The sequence below is a fragment of the Micromesistius poutassou genome (assembly GCF_964030765.1).
Source record: "Micromesistius poutassou genome assembly, chromosome: 12".
Classification (NCBI taxonomy): domain Eukaryota; kingdom Metazoa; phylum Chordata; class Actinopteri; order Gadiformes; family Gadidae; genus Micromesistius; species Micromesistius poutassou.
In genome coordinates this window covers 19,288,624-19,310,725 of record NC_140282.1, presented here as the reverse complement: position 1 = coordinate 19,310,725, position 22,102 = coordinate 19,288,624, and the positions used below count along the sequence as shown (strand labels likewise).

At 46.4% G+C, this 22,102-nt stretch overlaps 1 protein-coding gene across 1 annotated transcript; it reads right to left on the bottom strand.

The window, feature by feature from the left end:
* Positions 1-388: 388 nt before the first annotated feature.
* On the bottom strand, positions 389-21,755 carry lgr4 (leucine-rich repeat containing G protein-coupled receptor 4). Its single transcript, XM_084476499.1, has 18 exons — positions 21,064-21,755; positions 14,298-14,369; positions 9,738-9,809; positions 9,516-9,587; positions 6,583-6,798; positions 6,344-6,415; positions 5,697-5,765; positions 5,077-5,148; positions 4,511-4,582; positions 4,227-4,295; positions 4,031-4,102; positions 3,594-3,659; positions 3,395-3,466; positions 3,057-3,128; positions 2,791-2,916; positions 2,519-2,616; positions 2,205-2,258; positions 389-1,952 (listed from the first exon to the last, which is right to left on the bottom strand). Exons 1-18 carry the CDS (start codon positions 21,249-21,251, stop codon positions 412-414), a joined length of 3,075 nt encoding a protein of 1,024 aa, XP_084332625.1. The 5' UTR covers positions 21,252-21,755; the 3' UTR covers positions 389-411.
* Between the last annotated feature and the right edge of the window lie 347 nt (positions 21,756-22,102).

The following is a 22,102-nucleotide window of genomic DNA, read 5'->3' as shown; positions in this document are numbered from 1 at the left end:
CACAAGAACCGCAGCTAGAAGTGACAGGTTGAGGTCCGTAAGATGCTCATATTTAGTCCGACTTGAACCGAGAAGCAGGCACTGGTAGCAAGGATCTCCTGAGTGACATCCTTCTGGGCTAGTTCGCTCCGCTCAGTCACGTCCGGTGACACCGGCAGCGGGCCCCCGTCACTTCACACCGTGACACACCGTTCCCTTTAGGCGTTTTTTTGTTTTTAAAAAAAATAAGTGCTTTCCGAAGAGTCTATTGACAGGGTAGTCTGCACATTACACAAACGAGGAAGAGAGGCTGGTCGGACCCGCGCGCGCACGCACGCACCCGCGCGCGCACGCACGCACGCACCCGCACGCACGCACGCACGCGCGCACGCACGCACGCACCCGCGCGCGCACACCTGGGGCCGGGCCGGGCTAGTCCTTGGTGCGAGGTATGTTGTACGAGTAGTGCACCAGGGGGAGGCCTCGGCTCTGGCAGAAGCAGGCGCGGCCGCAGGCCTGCACCTGGTCCGAGCTGTCGGACAGGAACGAGTCCCCCTCGTCGGCGTACTCCGACTGGGCCGAGGGCGTGCCGTGGTCGGCCCAGTAGCCCTCGGCCCGCTGGCACAGCGCCGCGCCGCCCGCCGTCAGCGTGGGGCAGCTGTGGGACTTCACCAAGTGTCTGCAGGCGGCAGCGGAGGAGGAGGAGGAGGAGGAGGAGGAGGAGGAGGAGGAGGCGGGGGGGGAGGTGCAGGTCCTGGCGCGCAGCGCCGCCTCACACTGCGCGCACACCGCCGCCGCCGCCGCCGTCGTCTCCTCGCAGAGCGGCGCGTACGCCCCGCCGCAGCCGTATGCCCCCGGCGCCGCCAGCCCGCCGCCGCCCCCCCCTCCCCGGTCGCCGGCGCCCCCGGGGCAGCGGCGGGCGCCCAGCGACCCCCCGGCGACCGCCTTCACGCCGCGCACCGCCACGCCGCCGCCGCCTCCCCGGGCGCCGGCCCCGCGGGCGCCGGCCCTCAGCCGCAGCCAGTCCTCCCTGAAGGCCGGGCTGAAGAACACGTAGAGCACGGGGTTCAGGCAGGCCGGCAGCGGGAAGAACAGCAGCACCACCGACTTGGCGATCTCCGGCCCGCCGGCCGCCGCCGCCGAGCCGGCGAGGAGCGGCGCGAAGGAGAAGGCGGCCAGCGGGCAGAAGAAGATGCAGTTGGTGAAGATGAGCCAGGCCACGTGGCGCAGGGCGCCCGTCTGCTCGGGGTCCGCCAGGTCGGTGCGGCCCAGCTGGCAGTACAGCTGGGTGTAGACGGCGGCCGTGAACAGGAAGGCCAGGGCGTTGAGCAGCACCAGCACCAGCGTGACGCTCAGCGCCGCGCCCTGGCCGCCGGCGAAGGGCAGGCAGAGCGGCGAGGCCGAGGGCTCGCCGGAGGCGGCGCGGGGCAGCGCGGCGGCGGCGGCCGCCAGCAGCGCCAGCAGGCCCGCCGTCAGGCCGAAGCGCCGGTCGCCCCGCAGGCACGCCGGCGTGGCCGCGGCGGCGTCCCCGCGGCCCCGCCGCGCCGGCGACAGCGTGCTCTTGCGGAGGACGGCCCGCACCGCCACGCCGCGCTCCACGGCGGCCAGCGCCAGCAGCAGCACCGCCCACTCCGAGGAGAAGACGGCCAGGGCGCCGGTGACCTGGCAGCCCGCGCCCATCTCCCACCACACGCCGAACTGGGCGAAGGAGCCCCAGGTGGCGAGGTCCAGCAGGGAGAGCACGGCCACGTACAGCCCCGTCAGAAGGTTGGCCAGGGCCAGCAGGCCCGTGAGCAGCCGCGCCGCCGAGAGGGAGGGGCCCTGCGGGTGGCAGGGGCCCGGGGCCGGCCGCGCGGGGCCGAAGGTCACCACCAGCACCAGGGAGTTGAAGACCAGCGCCACCAGGCAGATGAACCACACCGTCACGCGGATCATCCAGTTCCCCAGGAGGTGCTCGCAGGGCTTGAAGGCTCCTGGAGGCCCCGGGGGACAACAGGGGCGGAAACGTTTGTTTTGACTGGTTTATTATAACGCGATCGTCTGGAGGCTAGCACAGATCTCACCCCTTTTATATAGTCTGCAACTGCTGATAATATGCACGGTTTAGATGCACTGATAAGGAAGGTGATGGACGTTAAAGTGAATAAAGACGTAAACAAAATAACCGCAAAGATGTGTGTCACAAAGAAGGCGGATAGCAATCATTCAGCTGTGTTGCTGCCTACCTGGTGAGGGGGTGCAGCGCATTATCATTGAGATTCTCTCCACATCTTCCCCATCTGAAGAGAAAAAAAACAGGCAATCATGAGCCGTTAATGCACCGGAAGATACAATTAATAGATATATTAGCACTGGAAGAAAATCAACTGTTGCAACCTTTCATGTAGTCAAGCTAACGGAGATACAGAGGAGAAGAGGTGGGAACAAAGTGAACGTTGAAATCTGGGACTCTGTGGCGCTTCCATGAAGTCCCAAGAAAACAATTTGCTCAGTCACCCAGAACACACGTTGAGGCCGCTCAGCACAGCTCACGTCTCACCTGTGGGCTGCTTCACGTCGTCAGCGTCTGAGGGACCCATCATGGGGCTACAGTCCACAAAAGCACAGCACTGGTAGGCATACGGCGCAGAGAGGGACCTGCGGAACGAAGACAACATCAACGGCCCGACACCTGACAAAGCGCTGCTCTCCATCCGAAACACGACTTCACCGCACTACCACATCGCTGGGAACCGTAGACGGGGAGGTGAGGAAACACTGGAAGACCCCCTGGGGGGGAGAGTTCAGGACAATATCAGAACAAAGTCTCACCTCAGTTTGGGCAGGCTCTTTGCACTCAGCATGTTTGTCATCTGCAGGTTCCCCGAGAGCTTCAGCTGGCTGAGTGAATTCAGACCCGTTGTTGGGACCCCCGTCAGAGAGTTCATACTCAGGTCCCTGGGATGGTAGGAGTGGAGGGGGGGGAGAGCAAGTCACACGTATGAACACAAGAGTGGAACGACGTACACAAATAGAGGTCCAAATAGAGTGTGCTAATCTACTATGCTAGAGTGGAGAAGAATGGAAACAATACTCACAGGTTTGTAAGTGCGGTCAGAGAGAGGAAAGCATCTTTGTGGATGAATCCTATGCCATTCCTGCTCAGATCTCTGTGGAGAACAAATACAATTTGCATTTAAAATATGAGCATATATTGTCTTAAAATTGGTCCTAATTATATCATAATTTGCACTGTGTGCGCGTGTGCACGTGCATGCGTGTGTGTGTGTGTGTGTGTGTGTGTGTGTGTGTGTGTGTGTGTGTGTGTGTGTGTGTGTGTGTGTGTGTGTGTGTGTGTGTGTGTGTGTGTGTGTGTGTGTGTGTGTGTGTGTGTGTGTGTGTGTGTGTGTGTGTGCTTTTTTTCATGGCCACTCACAGCAAGCGTAGAGCACTGAGTCCTTGGAAAGTGTCTCTGTTGATTTGTCGAATGTGATTCTGTTGCAGATTTCTGTTGTTTGGAAACAATTTGCAAATAGTTTAAAAGAGAGATGAAATATGAGTTAGTACTCTCCCCGGTTTCCTCTCCCTGTTGACATTATTCTATCTTGAAGGCAAGGCGCGCGGTTAAGACTTACAGCTCCTGCAGGGCGACACATCCGTGGAAAGACGGCAGCTCCTCAATCTGGTTGTAGGACAGGTCTCTGCAGGACATGGACCGGAGGTTAGCACCATCGGCAGGAAATGATATGTACAATCAAAACAAATCACATACGCCTATTTTCATAGAACAGAGAACAGAATAACCTTCACTGTCACCAAAGAATTTGCCCCAACCAGTCATTAAAGAACATACACTAAATAAACCTAATCTTATAGGGGATGAATATATCAGACAATATGTCAGGACCACAACACCTTATGTCAGTATCATTCCAGGGAGTTTAACATTTTAAATAAAAGAAAAGAAAAACGAGCTAACAAACTTTGTACTAATGGACAGCACTATCTACAGGAGTGTTATAGAGGTTGAAGTTATATATAATGATGAGGAGGAGGAGGAGGTCTCTCTTACAACGTGCGAAGCAACTTCAGGTCTTCACACAAATGGGCTGGAATGGAGGAGATCTTGGTGCCCGTCAGGGTCCTGAAAATCAAAGCAACACAAACTGCATGTTAGCAGTACAACGAGGTGCAATTTCACAATAGATGAGGTCAGGGACGAGAGGACGTTTTCAGGTGAACGGGGACGTGGAAGGTCAGCTACTTACAAACTCTCCAGGTTGTTAGTGGAAGTAAGGATCGGGAAGTCCTGCATCTGACTGGCCCCGCGCAGCATCCTGACCCACAGATCACATGACCAATCACATGACACTCATGACCAAAGCATGTTCCACCGTGTTCCATCCCCGTCGAACAGACTCAAGACATCAAATGCTTACGGTTCTGGTAACGTGGTTATGTATTACCGAGGCGTCGAACTACGAGCGCCTCAGGGCCTTAGGTTATCAGAACAGTGAAGCAGATCAGGAGGACTCCAGACTGCGGGACTTACAGAGAGTGCAGGTCAGTTAGGTTCTGGAACGCCGTGGCCCCGACGAACGACAGAGGGTTGTCATAGAGGTGGCTGTAGGGGGCGAAGCAAAACGGGACGGAATTCAAACTCAAAAATAATTTCACTGTGCAAAAATGGCACCATCTTCTGGACATTACCACTCTGAGGCTTTGATCTCTCTGCAGATCAGTGTGTGTGTCTAGCGAAGGCAGACGTGTGTGTGCGTGTCTTGTGAAGGCAGATGTGTGTGTGTGTGTGTGTGTATCTTGTGAAAGCAAACGTGTGTATGTGTGTGTGTGTGTGTGTGTTTGTCTTGTGAAGACAGATGTGTGCGTCTTGTTGAGGCAGACATGCGTGTGTGTGTGTGTGTGTGTGTGTGTGTGTGTGTGTGTGTGTGTGTGTGTGTGTGTGTGTGTGTGTGTGTGTGTGTCTTGTGAAGGCAGACATGTGTGTGTGTTTGTCTTGTGAAGGCAGACATGTGTGTACATGCATGCCAGCCCAGTATACGTCAATATTTGTGCAGGCAAGTGAACAGCACTGAAACAGTGGGCGGTGTTTGACCTTACATGGTTCGCAACAGAGGGTTGTGGTGGAAGGCACCTTCAGGTATGGAAGCTATATCGTTGCTATGGAAACCACTGTGGACAGAACACAAGACAGCAATAGTAAATGTCATACATTCAGAATCGGTTGGAGTTTAGCATATTTCTGATTTATCTAAAAAAATGCAATCATGGTAAGCTTAGATCTGAGCCACAAAGGCTGTACAAAAGGCTGAATTGTGCACAACGCACCAACGAGACGAAGCAGTGAATATACTTGGATAACTAGGACGATTGCCTGGAAATAAATTGTGTATTTGGAGAGTAACGGTACCCTGCAACATGGCTATGATGGTAGTGCACTTCTCTGAGATTGAGGACACAAAGAAACTACACATTGAATGGTTCTGCTTGTGTTAAAGGAGGGGGGAAAACGAAAGCAGCTTCCATACTAGAAAATGTTCTTGGAGCCCCTTGCAGAACTCCTTGTTGAAAATACCCGGAACAAGAATACAGAAATATTCCAAATGCAAATGACATGATATCAACCTAATATAGACACTGGGATTCTTGGCCGAGATATGGCACAAGGTATATAGGTGCAACTTGATTCACAAAGGGACAAATAATAGCAATATACTCACAGCTCCTTGAGTTTAGGCAGGGCCTCTATTGCTCTGGGAAAAACCATGAGGTTGTTGAAGTTGAGGTCTCTGAATAAAAATACAAAAACAGCAACCCTGAAGTTAGCAACTACTGCTGTACAATTTTGTCATCTCACTTTCACATCACACATTAACCTCTCCCAGTAGTCCAACAACATCCAATAACTAGGATATTACCAGGAAGAAAGCAACCGTAGGGAAAATAGTATTCAATTGTGGTGCAGCATAGATAATAACCATATATTTTCTGATTTGGGTTTTACGTGGTCATATTACTTTCTTCATGGCTTTACAAAAGTTCGGCAAAATGAGTGTCTGTTGCCAACAGGGTTAGGGTTAGACTGCCACTAAAGTAAGTATATTTGTGTGGCAACAATGGCAAGAGGAAGCAGCAAACAGGAGGGCAGATATGATAACAATCCTGGACTTTGCTCTATTTATCCTGGAGCAATTACAGGAGGAAGTGGACACACTGACATTAGGCAGACTGCAGTGAAGGTGGGTGGGGTGTTCTCACACACACACACACACACACACACACACACACACACACACACACACACACACACACACACACACACACACACACACACACACACACACACACACACACACACACTACTTACAATGTCTCTAAATTGACTAGCCCATTGAAACAGTGCTCCCCAATCTCTTTAATCCTGTTGTTATGGAGATGCCTATGGAAATAAAGATGGTAAGTTACACCTGCAGGTTTAACACATGTTTTTCCATACAGAATTGCATTTGGATTATATTTGATTATAAATAGATCACCCATTCAACATTTGATCTAAGCAATTTAAAAAACCATAAAAATAAATGTCAAAAAAACTAAAAAACTCACAGCACAACCAGACTGGTTAGGTTTGCAAAAGCGTTGTCTGGGATGTAAGAGATGCGGTTCAGCGCCAACGTTAAAGCTTGGAGGTTGGCCTGATGTCTGAGGGAGCCAACGGGGACCTCCGTCAGGTTGTTGTCATCCAACCAAAGGTGGCGCAGCTGCTGGAGTCCTTTGAAGCTGTCCTCTGGGACCGAGGTGATGTGGTTGGCATCCATGCGACTAGAAGACCAAGAAACAAGACTCGTGTCTCACAACACATCTCATGTCGACAATGTGTTTAGAATGTTGGCTAGTCGTCCTCTGTCCTACAGGTCTTCCAATGTGATACTCACTCTTCAATATTCACACACATGAACGGCACACATTCATCATTCGTTTACACATGTTGGATAATTGTATCTTGCCGAGTACATTGCTGAAGATTTGTGAGATGTCTGACAAAAACAAAACAATGCTCAACCTGTATGTTTGTATGTAAAAACTGTTATGAGGGAGATAATGAACCATGCATAGCATTATGTATAATTCAGCTGATCTTGTGAATGGGAATCGTATGCTTTGATTTAAGAGACCATGCAAATGCCAGCACCATCGTTAAACAACACAGACACACAATCCTTTATCAGTAATCTCTTCTTTTGTTCTCACCCTCTTGCAAAGTTGTTTATTATTTGCTGCAAGCAAAACAGTCGCTTTATTGATTGACAGATAGCTCTCTAGGGCACGGGCCAAAGCCTGCCAACACCGCCGTGGTGCTGACAAAACATTATACTTCAACCCTACAAACATGCAGGCACACACTCCCACACACACACACACACACACACACACACACACCCACCCCTACTGACCCAGCCACCCACCCACACACGGAGGGGGGGGGGGGGGGGGGTCTTAGGGACAAGAGGGGTGGATGAGGGGTGATAATAGCTGAAAGCTGGATTTTCTCCGTGTGTTTAGCTCCGACTCCATTAGTCGTGCTGGGACTGAAGAGGCCCCGAGGCAAAAAGGGTTCCAACAGAACGACTCACATACACAGTCACAGCCCCCAGGGATCTGAACCAAACAACAACCAAGAAGGTGCGTAGAAGAAAAGAGAAACCGTATAAACTTGTAACTTGAATAGTAATAATAAAATAGAAAAAGAAGTAGTAATAAAAGTAGTAGTAAAAAGTAGAATAGTAATCATAGTAGTAATCAAAATGAATAAATAACAAAGTGAATCATTTTAGTGCTTCAGTACTTCAAGAGCTAATGTGGAAAAAAATAATTTGCTTTTAATGCAGGGAAATAGTTATTCAACACATTACATAAACAGACGTGTGTATATATGCATATATGTACACATATATACGTGTATATACACGTACACACACACACACACACACACACACACACACACACACACACACACACACACACACACACACACACACACACACACACACACACACACACACACACACACACACACACAGTATCCGATCCATTTTTCCCTTATTGAACAAGTTAAGTAATGAGAAGATTCCAGGCAATTTGGACAGAGAGAAGGGTTGGATCTCATATTTCTTGAAATCACAAACCCCTTTCTTAAACCCAAACTCATTTGATCCATCCTTAAATACACTGTGCAGTCATCATCTGTCAGCCACAGACAGACAGACAGACAGACAGGCAGACAGACAGGCAGGCAGGCAGACAGACAGACAGACAGACAGACAGACAGCTGAGCAGTGGACGTGGAGGTGAAAGGGTGTCTGTGTTGGTGACGGGTTGCAGTACTGTAACGGCTGCTCCCAGACGTTGAGCTGCACACGTTACCTCGCTCCTCCGACTCCAAACGGGGTCAGGAGCCTAAGGCTGCATTCCAGTGGTGCTTACACACTTGGCATACAGTTGTTTAGCCCACAACGAGAGCACTAACATTTTAGAACTTTTCAACTAGACACGCACAGATCAGACACTTTTCAAACACGCTGTATGAATGTATATTATATCGGTGCGTGTCATGAGGATTAGGTGCAGCAGAGAGGCAGACTGCTACTATTCAAATGTGTACAGAAATGTGAACTGCAGGTTCCCGTCGCTCACGCCTCCTGACAGTTTGTCGCTGGCACTCTTTTTCTTAGCGGGGGAGCTCGGGGGGGGAATGTTGGTTTTGGTGTGAAGTTTTCCTTGTCAGGGTCAATCAAGTCCTACGGGACACACGCTATGTCTGGACACAAGCACTGGAGGAAGTCCCAGCCACTCACACGTGGCTGAAATGGGCCTTCGTCTAAATGCTAGCTGGGTGGGGGAAGGAAATGCGGAATTCGTGCCTCCTTCAGTGCCCCCACCCAGCTTGGATCAAGATGGCGGCAAGGAGAAAAAGGCCCATCAATACAAAGTGTCAGGTATCTCAAATCAATCAAATTGCCATTAAATGTGGCGATCCAAATAGGGGCGGCGATCCAATCGGGAAAACACGGAAGGTGTTAAAGTGAACACGTATGAGCACTAGACCCTAGCAGAGGTAAGCATGGCAAACGTTAGTCACTTCTCCGGGCGTATCCCGGCCACTCGTATAGCCATAGCAACACACATATTGTGAACGACATATGCTGCTGAGATAGTCTTTCAGTGAAAAAAACAAATAGCAGGCTGTCCCGTTATAGACACGATGTACATTGACGTGAACTGATTTCTGAGTCTGAAACTGCCAAGCTAAGCGGCGACAATGGTCAATTTAAACATTGCGTCTCCAAATGTATATTGTAATCGTAAAATGGAATTTGTGTGGCTCCGATAGACAAAGGTTAAGGTTGCTTCAGATTAGCAGTCAGTGTCTTTTGGCTTCTCTGTGCTTGACACAGAATGCAGGGCAGTGTCCTCCACGCACACATAAAACTGTAGCATGCAAATCCCTGGGCCCACACTGTATGCATAGGTATACTCACAGAGACTGTAGAGAATGGAGGTCTTTCAGAGCTGCACTGGGGACAGTCTTCAGTTGATTATTTGAGAGCATCCTGTCAAAAAAAAAATCAAAAACGCAAGAACATAAACCTCTGTGATTCAAGAATCCAAGAAAGGAAAAAGAACAAAACACGCAGAGAGGTTTTTCAGGTGGAAAACGGCCCAACATTGTTGTTTTTTCATTGTTATTGAGTGTTGCTTACAGGATTTTGAGCTGATTCAGTCCGGACAGGGCGGCCGGATCGATGAACGCAAGGTCATTTCCTGCCAGGCGTCTTGAGGAGAAACACAGGAGAACGAGGGGGGATAGACGAGACACACACAAGGGCAGGGAGGATTCAACATTAGAAAAATCCCGTTTGATACACTGTACATGATGTATGATTACCAGTAGTGTTTTGATCACACAAAGTAACCATGACACGGGTCATTATTTATAACTGAGGAATGCGCCGTGGCATAGTGTGAGGGGTTCCTCGCGTCGAGAGCGTTCGTGAATACACCCGTTGTTGTTATTAGCTAAAAAGATGGCGCTCAAGGGTGACACGGCCTGTTCTCACTTCATCCGACACCCAGGACAGATTACGACCAGTGTTGGTTATCCGGTCCTGGATTCCTTCCTGGACCTTCATACCAACACTTGCTCTGAGTCTTTAATCCCGCTGCTTGATCCAAAAAAATAGAAATAAATGATACCCATTTGCGAATTAGTCTGGCGATGTCTGGCTAGGAAGCAGAAGGATTACCACAGGAATGAAGGGAAGTCCATCTTTCTTGATTGCTCTGGTGCGAACAGAAAGCCTGACTGTTACTATTGAAATGTGTACAAATACAAGGGCAACCGCAGGAATGACAGGAAGTCAATCTTACTTAATTGCTCTTGTACTAACAGAAAGACAGACTGTTACGATTCAAACGGGGCACAAATACAAGGACAACCACAGGAATGATGGGAGGTCCGTCTTAGAGCTCACGAGATCAAAAAACGACATTGGAACTAATTTGTACCCAATTAATTTTGCCTTGGCTTGTGTTCATCTAGTTGTCGCGCGTGCTCCTCCTCTTTCCTGTCAAACCTCCGTAGGAAACAGGGGTGTAAATAAGCAGCAGGCACGCTGACGGGGGGATGCATGGCTCTGGCATATTATCTGGCCCCAGAGATTAGCAACAGATTTATCACTCTGCAACTTGAGTTGGGACGGGCTGAATTCCCCGTGCATGGAGAGCTGCCGGGTGTCAGCCCGCGTAACCCAGCCGTCTCTGACAGAAGCCCACTTGTCTTCTGGGCAGAGCTCATGCTATCGTTGCTCAATAAATAACACGCTAATAAAAGGCTGACAGAACTGGGGTGTCTATGCGTGCTTTCATACTTAAATTGACTAAATAGTGCACATAATAAGTGTTGTTTCTCGAATGAAGATGTAGGCAAAAGGTTTCTATGGTCATTTCTATGGATTAGGAACATTCCTGAGCGACAAAAAGTTGTAAGTACTTGAAGAATTTTGGATGGCAAAGATTTCTACTGGTAATGAGTTATTGCTTACAGTTCACGCGACCTTACTGAAAAAAAAACCTGTAGTTCGCATACAACACAAATATGATACAAGACATTTGAAATCATATATCTTGTAACCATGTAGAACACTGCTTTCTTAATTTTTTTGCTACAGGAAGCCATCCCAAATCTCCTTTTAAACCTTCCTCGTTTTCAGGTACCAACAGTTGCTTTGAATATGAATGCACGCATGCTAGTATCCCCCCTAGTGTCCCTAGTACCCCCCCCCCCCCTAAAAGTCTATTGCTTATTGCTCCGAAACATTCAAGAAGTAGGACCGAACCGGTAGCATGTCAGGAAATGTCTACAAGCCAGGTACAAAAAGGTTTGTTGATCATTTGTTGAGTGTTTAGTGTGTACGCGTAAACCTTACTTCCTGTTGTACCATTTCAAATTGCTTCCTGTAATCCCAGCGTCTCTTGCCTCTGGTCATGCCTGACTAAATCCTCTTCCCACGACTGAAACTCAAATGTGGATGGATGGGTTTTTTCGTGTTTATACATGCATTCTTATTATTTATATTGGAAAGAATGTCCCATCTCCTCTTAAAGAAACTAAGAAGGGAAGACACGACAACATTGTGAGCACATCTTTGTATCCTAGTTATGTTATTGTGACTGAAATTGCATCTGAACAACATAATTCAATAACATGGATGAATAAATCAGATCTGCCTTTTGTGTTAAAATAAAACGGTGGTATCCTCACAACCTTTAACAGAATTAGGAAGTCAATGACTGGACTAAGAAGGTTATGGGTTATGCTAACTGCAGTATGTCATAAATGCTTTGCCAAGCTGACAGGCAGATCCTGCTTGCTAACACTACTGTGTAAGCTAAAAGAGAACTGTGAGCTCAACATCAGACTCCGTAGAAAGTCTCTTAGTTTCCCAACTACTCAGAGCATGGGCCGCAGATTTTATGGAATAACAAGAAACAAGTCTGTGAGTTTTCAGTTATTGTGGTGGACCACAACTGTCAAATTAGGATCTGAATCGTTTACCAGTACTTCTTAAAAAGCCGGGTCTCTCCAGAGTCACTTGGCTCGGAGACAAACCCGAGGCCTGGCTTCCAGTGGTGGAACCATCCGCAAGCACATCATCTAGTGCCAAACCACCCAATCAGTGACAGAGCCCATGTGTCTCAAGCTTTGTCAAATATGTTGTGTGACAGACTTTTGGGGGAAAAAAAGTGAAAAGTTTTGACATGAACACTGCAAGACTAGTCATGGAAGACCACACATTTCAGCACTTTCACAGGAACATCTCAATGACTTCAACCGCATTTTAGGAGCCGACGGATCCGCAGCAGCTATGACACAGTCTATTGAAAGTTGTGGAACATCAAGCGAGACATTTTGCGATCTGAGGCCCCTGTCTTGAGTCACTAAACAAGTTTGACAAACTGCTCAGATACCCTTCAGAGTTTCACTGCCTGCCGTGTTGTTTGTCTCTCTCTTGTACAGTCCTCTCAGCGGATTAGTAACATTCTCCTCCAGGCGTCAATCTAACCAGAAGTATATGATCCAACCGAGTGTAACCGCACTCCCACCTAACCTAAAGTACGCCTTTATGATCACACACACACACACACACACACACACACACACACACACACACACACACACACACACACACACACACACACACACACACACACACACACACACACACACACGAGCCCTTTTGCCATTGGGAGTTGATAATCCTATGATTTAAGTTTTCTTGTTCATGCTGGCAAACACAAATATTATGAAAAACGATACAGGGGGCCAATGTGAAAAGGGAGCCAATGTTATGCCCAAGTAATTTGAGGCAAGGGGTTCTAAACAAATTGCTTGAATAAAAATGTACAGAAGCAGACAGACACAATAATAATAATAATAATAATACATATGGGCTAACAAAAGATTTAGCGAACAACAAAGCGTGACAAAAGCCAACACAAGTGACTTCAAAAGTATAGAAAGATGCTGAAAGTGCAGTGGGCTGACAGTGCATATCCGTCAGCATGACTGCTGGGCTTGGATATGCCCCAGGGCGACACAGGAGAGAAGGAACATTTAAGACTTAAGAGGGCTGCGTGACTATTAACAAGGAGCAGTGTGTTTATTCTTCAGATCTGTCCTGTTTGGGTTGCCTGGAGTCTCTGTCTCCTCCTCTCGTTTAGCCCCGGGCTCCCATCTACTCGTTGACCCTTAACTCAAAAGTCACCCACTCTCCGTGGATTTGTTCCATCGCAAAAAGATTTAGAAATAACATACACATACACTTAAGAATATATGTCAATCAAAATGTTAGTTTTTGAAGAGATATATGTTCTCTTCAAAAAAAAAACTAGCTACGGAAAAGCAGCGGCCCCTGCATTTGGATGACAAAAACATGTGTGTGGCTGGGACTGCACACTTCATTCTATTGAACGTTAACATGACAGTTGTACTTTATGTACTCCTCGGGCCCTCTGTGTTACCTGGGGGCAGTTGTGCCAAAAAAGACCTCAAAGAGCCAAGCAGCAGCGACGACTGGCTGTTTTCTTGTGGTTTTTTTTTTAAGCTCTGTGTTGTCATAGAAACCATTACTTTGCTCTCTTCCTTCCTGCCTTGCATTCCTCTAAACAGTGTGATGAAAAGTAAATTGCCCTTTAACAAAAAGATTGAAGGAGTGTTTGGAAAAACAGTCTGGTCCGACTGAAAGATGTGAAAAAAAAAAAAAAAAAAAAAAATGGAAGGAAAAAGAAAAGCAAGCAAGTGGAGCTGGAACCAGCCAGCCATGTTCACTCGCTGGTCATTTTGCCTTCCCTGTGCTGCCGTGTTACCTGATATCACAGAGACAGATTGTCATCTCACACTCCCAGCTCTGGGCCAGACGGGGGGATTTAAAAAAGTAAAGAAATAACAAGCGCCGCAGATAAGATATGGCCAAACAAACAAAGTCCCGCAAAACTAAAATGGTAATCCCGTATATGAACACACGTATATGTATGGCTCACACAATGGATTGTGATTGCAACTGCCCTTTTAAAATTCCTCCGCTTGTTTTTCTCGTGCGTTAGTAGCATGAGAATTTGTGTCGACTTGGCTTGACTACTCAGAACTGTTCACAGGACACAACTGAGAACGGAGAAGAGTTAAGATGCTAGTGAATGCCAAGAAAACACCCTGAGTGCACATTGTGTTGAAACGTATCGACTTGAAACGGTTCTGTACTTACAGTTCTTCCAGGTAGGGAAAGTTTTTAAAGACGTCCGCAGGCAATTCAGTGATGTTGTTCATGCTGACCTCCCTGTGGAAACACAAAGAATTAGGATGAGCGATTTCTTCTATTTTAATTATCTCATGTAAAATGTATATCCTTTTCTATTTGTTTTGACAAGTTTGTTATAAAAGCTGTTGTAACCGTTATCACTGATGTAACACTGGGACTGATGTTAAATGTTTCATTTTGGTGACTTCTCTTTGACCAATCTCCTCTTATATGACCAACTTTGACACTCATCATGCAGTAACTCACGTACAGTTAGAATTGAATGAGAACATGGTCCATTTCTAGCAGATTTCTAGCAGACATTTCCAGCAGATGCCAGCCAGTTTTTCAGGTTTACCAATCACAATTTGACAGCACAAATTATGTTTATCTTAGCATAATATGAATAATGAACAGTGTTTGTGTATTAACACATTAACATGAACCTAGATGAACAAAGCAGTGGTGAACTGCACTGACACTGACATCACGTGTTGCAGATGTAAAACACATTGGACTCCAGGCTGAGCTATGAATGATCTTCCACACAAAGCTCAGCAGAAAGCCCGGGAGAAGCTCTGCTGTTGCCCCGAGGGATCTCCGCTATTCAAAGCCACATCAAGAAAGATGGGCATGTAGTAACATGAAAAATATGCACCAGACTCCTTGATTCCCCTCCTAGCAAGAAAATATGTGAACATATAGATTCAATTTGATTTCGAATTCATCCATGGCAAAATGATATCCACCTTGGAAAGGACAATTGGATCACCGTTCACATTTATTTCATTGCCCATCAAACTAAAATACGCACAACAAAGCATTTGATAGATTACAATGTAGTAAAAAGTAAGACGTCATCATTTTTTGTCTGACATCCAAAGACACCAGACTGGAAGAGATGGCCCACGATGAGACCGTAAGCGGACCTAACGTTAACAGATAAATGAAGCCTTATATGCCCCCCCAAAGTGGCCCCTCCCTAATTGCTCCCCAACTGCTCGTCTTGGGTTTCACTGGCAGATCGCTCCACGGCTTGTGTGTGGGCACCTGAATGCTGGAGGATCGTATTGCCTCGCTCTGCAGTGCCTCTCTGCACATGCAGGCATGGGGGCCCCCAGAAGAGCCCCTTGTGTTCGCTGACACCCCCTGTCCCGTCTCCACTTACGTGTGTTTACCTAGTCTCACCAATCAGATGCAACGTTATTAACCTAAAGTCTGAATGCAGACCAGCTCCACTCTGAGTGAACGGTTGGTGTTTCTCGTTCTTTCCTTTCATGTTTGTTTTTGACCAATCATGTAGCTGGAAGCGGGGGAACTGTAAGAGTGTAATCGGCTATTAAAAGCAAACACAGACGGCCGGCGTAAGTAAACAGTAATAATATGTCTGGAAAAGTTTCAGATCAACACCGTGTAGACTGACCACTGTAGAAATACTAAAATATAATACCGTTTTTGGTGCCCAGCCCAATGCTCTGAACCGTCTCCCCCCCAGAAGTTCTGCTACAACATAGTAGGACGGCTGGATCCCAGATTAGCGTTTACCTGAGTATCCCATTACAACTTTGGCCCCGGGCTACACAATGGAGCCTCCATCACTGCCCTCCGTAACCCTCATCCTTTCAAAAAAAAAAAAATTGTTATCTTTTTTTCTTTTTTGCTGCCCGCAACTACTTTGTCACTGATCTGCAACCAGCAACCTCACAACCACCAGCACCCCCCTCCCCCCCCCCCACCCCGTCACCACCACCACTGCCACAACCGCATCCAATCAGTGGGCGATGCCGGTGGTCGCATGGCTATGCAACGCTGCATTATAGAACAATCTCTGAAAAGATTGGCGATTAAGTTGGAAAACCACATGCAGGGCACGGGAGAAGTGAAGGCTTCCACAACTCTCCCCCGCATCCTTCTTATTTCTGCTTTACTCATCGAGTTCCCGCAGGCTCGTCTCTGGACACCAGAAGACAGCAGCTGTAAAATATAGCAAATAACACAGCCACTTTTTCCAAGCGTGTTTGTGATGCAGGGGATCCGATAAAAAAAAAGAAAAAGGAACCTTGAAAATGAAGTGGGGAATAATGTATTGAGCGGGTCTATGAAGTCGAAGTGCATTATCCTGTTTATAACAGTATAAACGTTTAAATATATAATTTTTGTTAAAACACGTCATTTTCATTTTCAAACGGCGCAGTCCCTCAACAGTACAGGTCCAGTTCAAGATGGAGATATTCAGACTCCTGGCCATGGCTTTAGTGTGTCCTTATACAACTGATTTGCACAACACTCTATCCCATTCCAATATGTCAACAGTAAAGCAACTCACACCTAACCAAACATTGTTTCGCAATAGAGCGCAGAATTGATGTTTGTCCAACAACCACTTGAGGATATAAACCCCTGAATGACATCACGTCCCTCACACAACGCAATATGGCACAAAGAGAGGGCACATGTGTAGAGTGAATGCAGCACAGAGTGTGCACTTGTAAGTGTGTAAATCACAGAAAGTCAAGACAAACTCGCAACCAACAAATAAATATTGTTGCAACCCCATGGTTAAGTAAGCTATTTCACATACTGTGCTCTTCTTAAAAAGTTTGGAAATGTATTGACCTCGCTTTGTACATGGGTTATGCTGACATAAAGGAGTTATATAATGTAAGAACAATTTAGGGCTCATAAGTCATAACGTAACATTGCATAGTACAAGAAAATATTCAAACTAATTGAAAAAAAATAACCTAACCTAACCTAATGTACTGTATACTTGTGTGAGTGAGCAACATAACCGAAAAGGCCTTTACATTTCAGATGCACTTTGTGCTTTCAGTCATAGTGGTCACATTCCTGTCACGCAAGCTGTTCCAAACTAGTGCACTATTCAAAACTCTACTGTATTTAAACCTGAACCATGTCCCTTTCCAAAAATGTACCTGAGACCATGAAAGGAAAAACGATTTTATTTCAAAAACAGGAAGTGAAACGAATTAATCAAATGGGATAGCATTATCCTCCATTATAGCTAATTATATTACACAACAGGTATCACAATATGTTGATTTTTAAATCACTATAATATAAACCTCACGAGATCAACTCGATTTTCAAGTTTGTATTTTGCAACGAAGATAAAATAACTGCTAAAATGACGCTCTTGCTCTCTTCACTGGTCGAATCAGGTTGGATGTACAGTAAACACATATCCTCCTCTGGAAAAAGCATTCAGGGCAGATTTCAGTTCATCTCCAAACATAGTTATTCACTCTCAGATTCAACCCTTTTGTTTACTTCGTATATTGCTGCACTTCTACAACAACTTCTCCTTCGGCGTCTTTGTCTTATCCAGCAAAGTGTTTTTCCGACACAAAGCGGTGCTCCTTGTTCGTCCAGAACTGAGGCTAGCTGCCTGAGCGTGGATTGGATCTAACAGAGATTAGGATGGACTCACAAGGCTACTATAATATACCACGACGACGATGAACAAGAACATTTAATTATCGTCCAGTCCTCGACTAAAGCCTAATTGACCTGTCGCTAAGTCACGCCCCCCGTCGTTTCCATGACGAACTCGGACAAACAAACCAGACTCCATAACAAAAACATGTGGACAAATGTCAGCTGACCGTATATCAAAGCAGGTTTTGGACAAGTTTCGGGCGAAAAAAGATTTCATTTCTTTCAGGATCAATCGCAAGGGACTACATTACGCTATAGAGGGGTATTTTCATAACTTTAAAATACATACAGAAGGTATCAATCTTAAATTCTGCTGGTATTCTGGCCTGCCACGCAGTCTGATTCACATTACACACTCTTTCTTGTCCCGTCGTGGCTTGGGGAAAAGGGATGGAATACACCCCATTCTGCAGCCTCTCAGGACACCGCCTGTCTGTGTTACATGTACCCCAAGCACATCGTTTGACCATGTTTACATAAATCCACCATTACATTATATTACATCACTCCTCCCTGTTGTTTTCAACAGAGTTGTCCGAGCCGATGTCCGAGTGTAGTTGAGGCTGGAATGTCATTGGCTCATCTGCGTTCTAAGGGCGGAGCCTAGCGACAGGTCAATTGATGAACCAACAGAAAGATACAGCCCCAATTCATGTGAAGGAGCTACAGTACATTTACTGTACTTTAATACTGGCTCTCCAACATCATGTTACAGGCAGTAGCATGAAGTCCTTTTGATTTTCCGTTCCGGGTCAAAATGTTTGTCTCTGTTTTGGCATGTGTTTTATGATTCACAACGCTCACATTACCCTGGGTGGCCAGGCATGAAACAAATTGGCACACCAACATAGCATGCTGCAGCCATGGAATCATGCAAAATCTAGATTCCACTCAACCTAAAAAGCCTTGGCCTCTTCCAAGAAAGCTCTATGACAATAGCCTTGCTAAAACATGGGTAAGTTATATCTGAAAGACGGAAAAACCATTAATGCCACATGAGCTGGTTTATAAATTGAAAACAATAAATAAAAGAAAACCTTTAAACAAGCCGATAAACTTACAGTGTAGGACTGGCCGTTGCGTGACATTGTCAAAATAGAATAACGTGTGTGTGTGTGTGTGTGTGTGTGTGTGTGTGTGTGTGTGTGTGTGTGTGAGACGGAGGAAGTGTAGCAGCCAGGGACGAAGAGAAGTAAACATTCTCCCATCCATAAGTCACCCTGCCCCTCTGACTGGCTCCTTTCACCTCCGCTGACCGTGAACAAAAGTATCATTCAGTCAAGGATGGATGGCAGCAGGCACCAATAGCAAGCCAGTAAGCAAGAACCAATGTGATGAAAGACCCCCCTGATTGAACCACTCCCTCCCCCACCCGCCTCTCTTCCTTTCTTTCCATGTTCAGTGCAAACGTGTTGCCTGTTCACACTAGAAGATACATAGTTCCAGTACTGTGGACCAACTCTCCTATAAGTTATGCGTCTGCAGCTCGCTACTTTCGGCCACCGCAAGGAAGTACACGATGTACAGACGACGAATGTGTTTAGAGATGTCCCAATGTTACATGTCGCCACGTCTTGGAGCCGAGTAGTCAGGATTGCTTTTCCCCCCCCCCCTATTTTTATGGCTTTCCATCGATTACGGCAAAACTTAGTTGACCAAAATTAAACTTCTTGCAAAGCTCTTGGCGTGTAGGTGAGTCTGCTCAAGGTCCCCATGATGGATCAGTCCACTGCTTGGTCATCCATTATCAGAAACGTCATAACATTCCTTCTTCAGGAAACTACAGATAGAGTTTATGAATGATGCTGCATGGAAATGCAGCTGAAATAAACAGAGTGATCTCAACCATCCCATAAATCATTTCCTAAACTCCTGGGGCAGAGAAGCCTGCGAGAGATGTGGAGCCATTGGCTGCATTCAAACACGTCTGTTATTGCGGTTATTCCGTTGTGTGCGTGTGCGTGTGTGTGTGGTCTTATTTCCACCTGTTTTTCAACATTAACCGGGAATACTGAAGGAAACGTTGCAGAATGAAAAAGAATAACGCATATCAATGTTTATCCTTGCACACACCGCCTGTGTATGCAGGAGGTAAAATCTGCCCCTTTTCCCCGTCATTCATTAAGATGTTTATCTGTGCATTAGCTGTGAGAGGAGGAAAGAGGTCTACAGCTGCAATGTGTCTCACACTAATCCATCATGATCTCTCCTAGCCTGGCACTCTCAACATAAAAGAAGAGAGGGAGTGGAAGGGGGACAAGCAGAGTTCAAGACACTGCGAGAACAAACAGGAGAAGGGACCGAATCAACCTTCCACATACTTTCCAAGCCTGAACTGGATATATTGCATTGTTATTGCACATTCAAATGAATGTGTCAAACGGCATGTAGATGTGAACACACAAACTGAAAAGAAAAAAGGGGGTGAGGCCTAGAACTTTTTTAACACAAACACAACACTACATGAGCCCACTTCACATATGGTGTAGACTAGGGATATTAGTGAATGTGGTGCACAGTAATATATATATTCAGAGTTAAGGGTAAGTTATCCAGGCTAGGTTTTGAGCAAAAGATGTATGACAAGTATTTTCCTCGCCACCACAATCAAGTCATCGGAGTCGGAGGAAACCCCACCAACCTGGTACCTTGTAGTTATAGTCAGTGTAGTATCAAGTTGGTGGAAGAGGGGCTGCAATCATGTGTAAGGAACATGTGCAAACTAATAATACATGGTCAAAATGCCCCTTACTTTTTCAGACAGTACTACGACTACTCGAACCTGTGATTTGCTTACCCTCTGTTATGTAGGCTACTAGTTTATGATTAACCAGTGCAGCATATTGAACTGCTTCATGATATGAATATGGCATTGCTCCATGCATTCATAGTAGACTGCATGAAAAAAGCCTCAGTGCTAGACCAGACTCAGATGTAATTGATGGTCCAGTAAAGACTGGATTTGTTTATTCATTAATAAACAAACAATTAGGCTTAACGTTGCTTGGCTGAAGATAAACAAACTTGAATTTCGAATGCCATTCTGCCTATTAATTAGACTAGTCTGACTGGAAATCCTTAGCGCTGACAATCTTAGATGAGTCTGAACATCTCTTCAGACAAGTCCAATGGTGTAAAGTTTGGGCTACACCACTGATGCGGTGTCCCAGCCAGGTCGATACAAACAATACAGAGGCCTTAGCGTCTAGCAGGCAGAAAAGTAAAATCCCAGTGTAATAACAATTATTTCATTTCCGGTGTGGACGATACTTACAGATGGTACGTGAAAGCACTTAAACCGACTGGAATAGCAATAAGTCCCTTCCCGGAGCAGTCAACAAGCCCATCTTCATCGCAGTGGCACGAGGGGGAACAAACAGACGGGGTGGACTGCCCTTGAGCAGTGGCACCAAAACCAAGAAAATAGCACGATGCAAATATCCAAATAACAAAGGCGCGCATTTTCTCTTCGGGTCAGGTGGAAGCAAAAAGTCCCTTAATGGCTAATCTTCTCCCTACGCCGACTTTTCATGTGGCTGTGTTCTTGGTTGTGTCATGAGATAAAGCCTTCTTCTTCTTCTTCTTTCCTCTCAAAACAAACTGATATGAATAGTTAATGCATTCGGGATCACAGTGGAAATGTCAGCGTTTCCCTTTCAGTGTCCGAATGTAGCAGATAGTCCTCGAGAAATGCTTTATGAACATTTCTCACGTCTCCGTGTCGTACGGTCCATGAAAACAAGTAGCACCCTGGCGAACGGAACGGTAGGCTACCTTGCGGTTTTTTTTTTTCGTTTCGGTTGTCCCATAAATAAGCAAATCAGGCGTGGGTATCTCGTTGTATCCGCGGAAGGTTAACAATGCAATGTTTTAATCGCTAAACTTGCAGTACATGGCAGTGGTTTGTCGTTCTGGTTAGTTTCCTGGAGGATCACAACGCCAGCTTTCAGCCATTCCTCGCGTCCCCCTTCCTCTGGCCCGACATCCACAGCGTGCTCCCTGCTCAGCGAGCACCCTACAGGACAACCTGCCGCACTAGGCCTAATTGTTGTGCAATATAGCGTGACCTGAAGTGCAGTGTCAGAACTGGCAGCTTAAAAAAACATTGATGAAGAAACATGTGGATAATTTGGGAAAACCCGTTATTTAAAACAAAAACGGATAAATCATTGTTTCAATTTGATTTGAGCTCAAAATGTGCATGATGAGTAGGCCTACCAACTATATACTAATGTTGTAGGTGTGTGCATAACCCTAACCCTATAGTTTAGCATGATATAGTAGTATACGCTATAGGCCTAATCCTATTAATA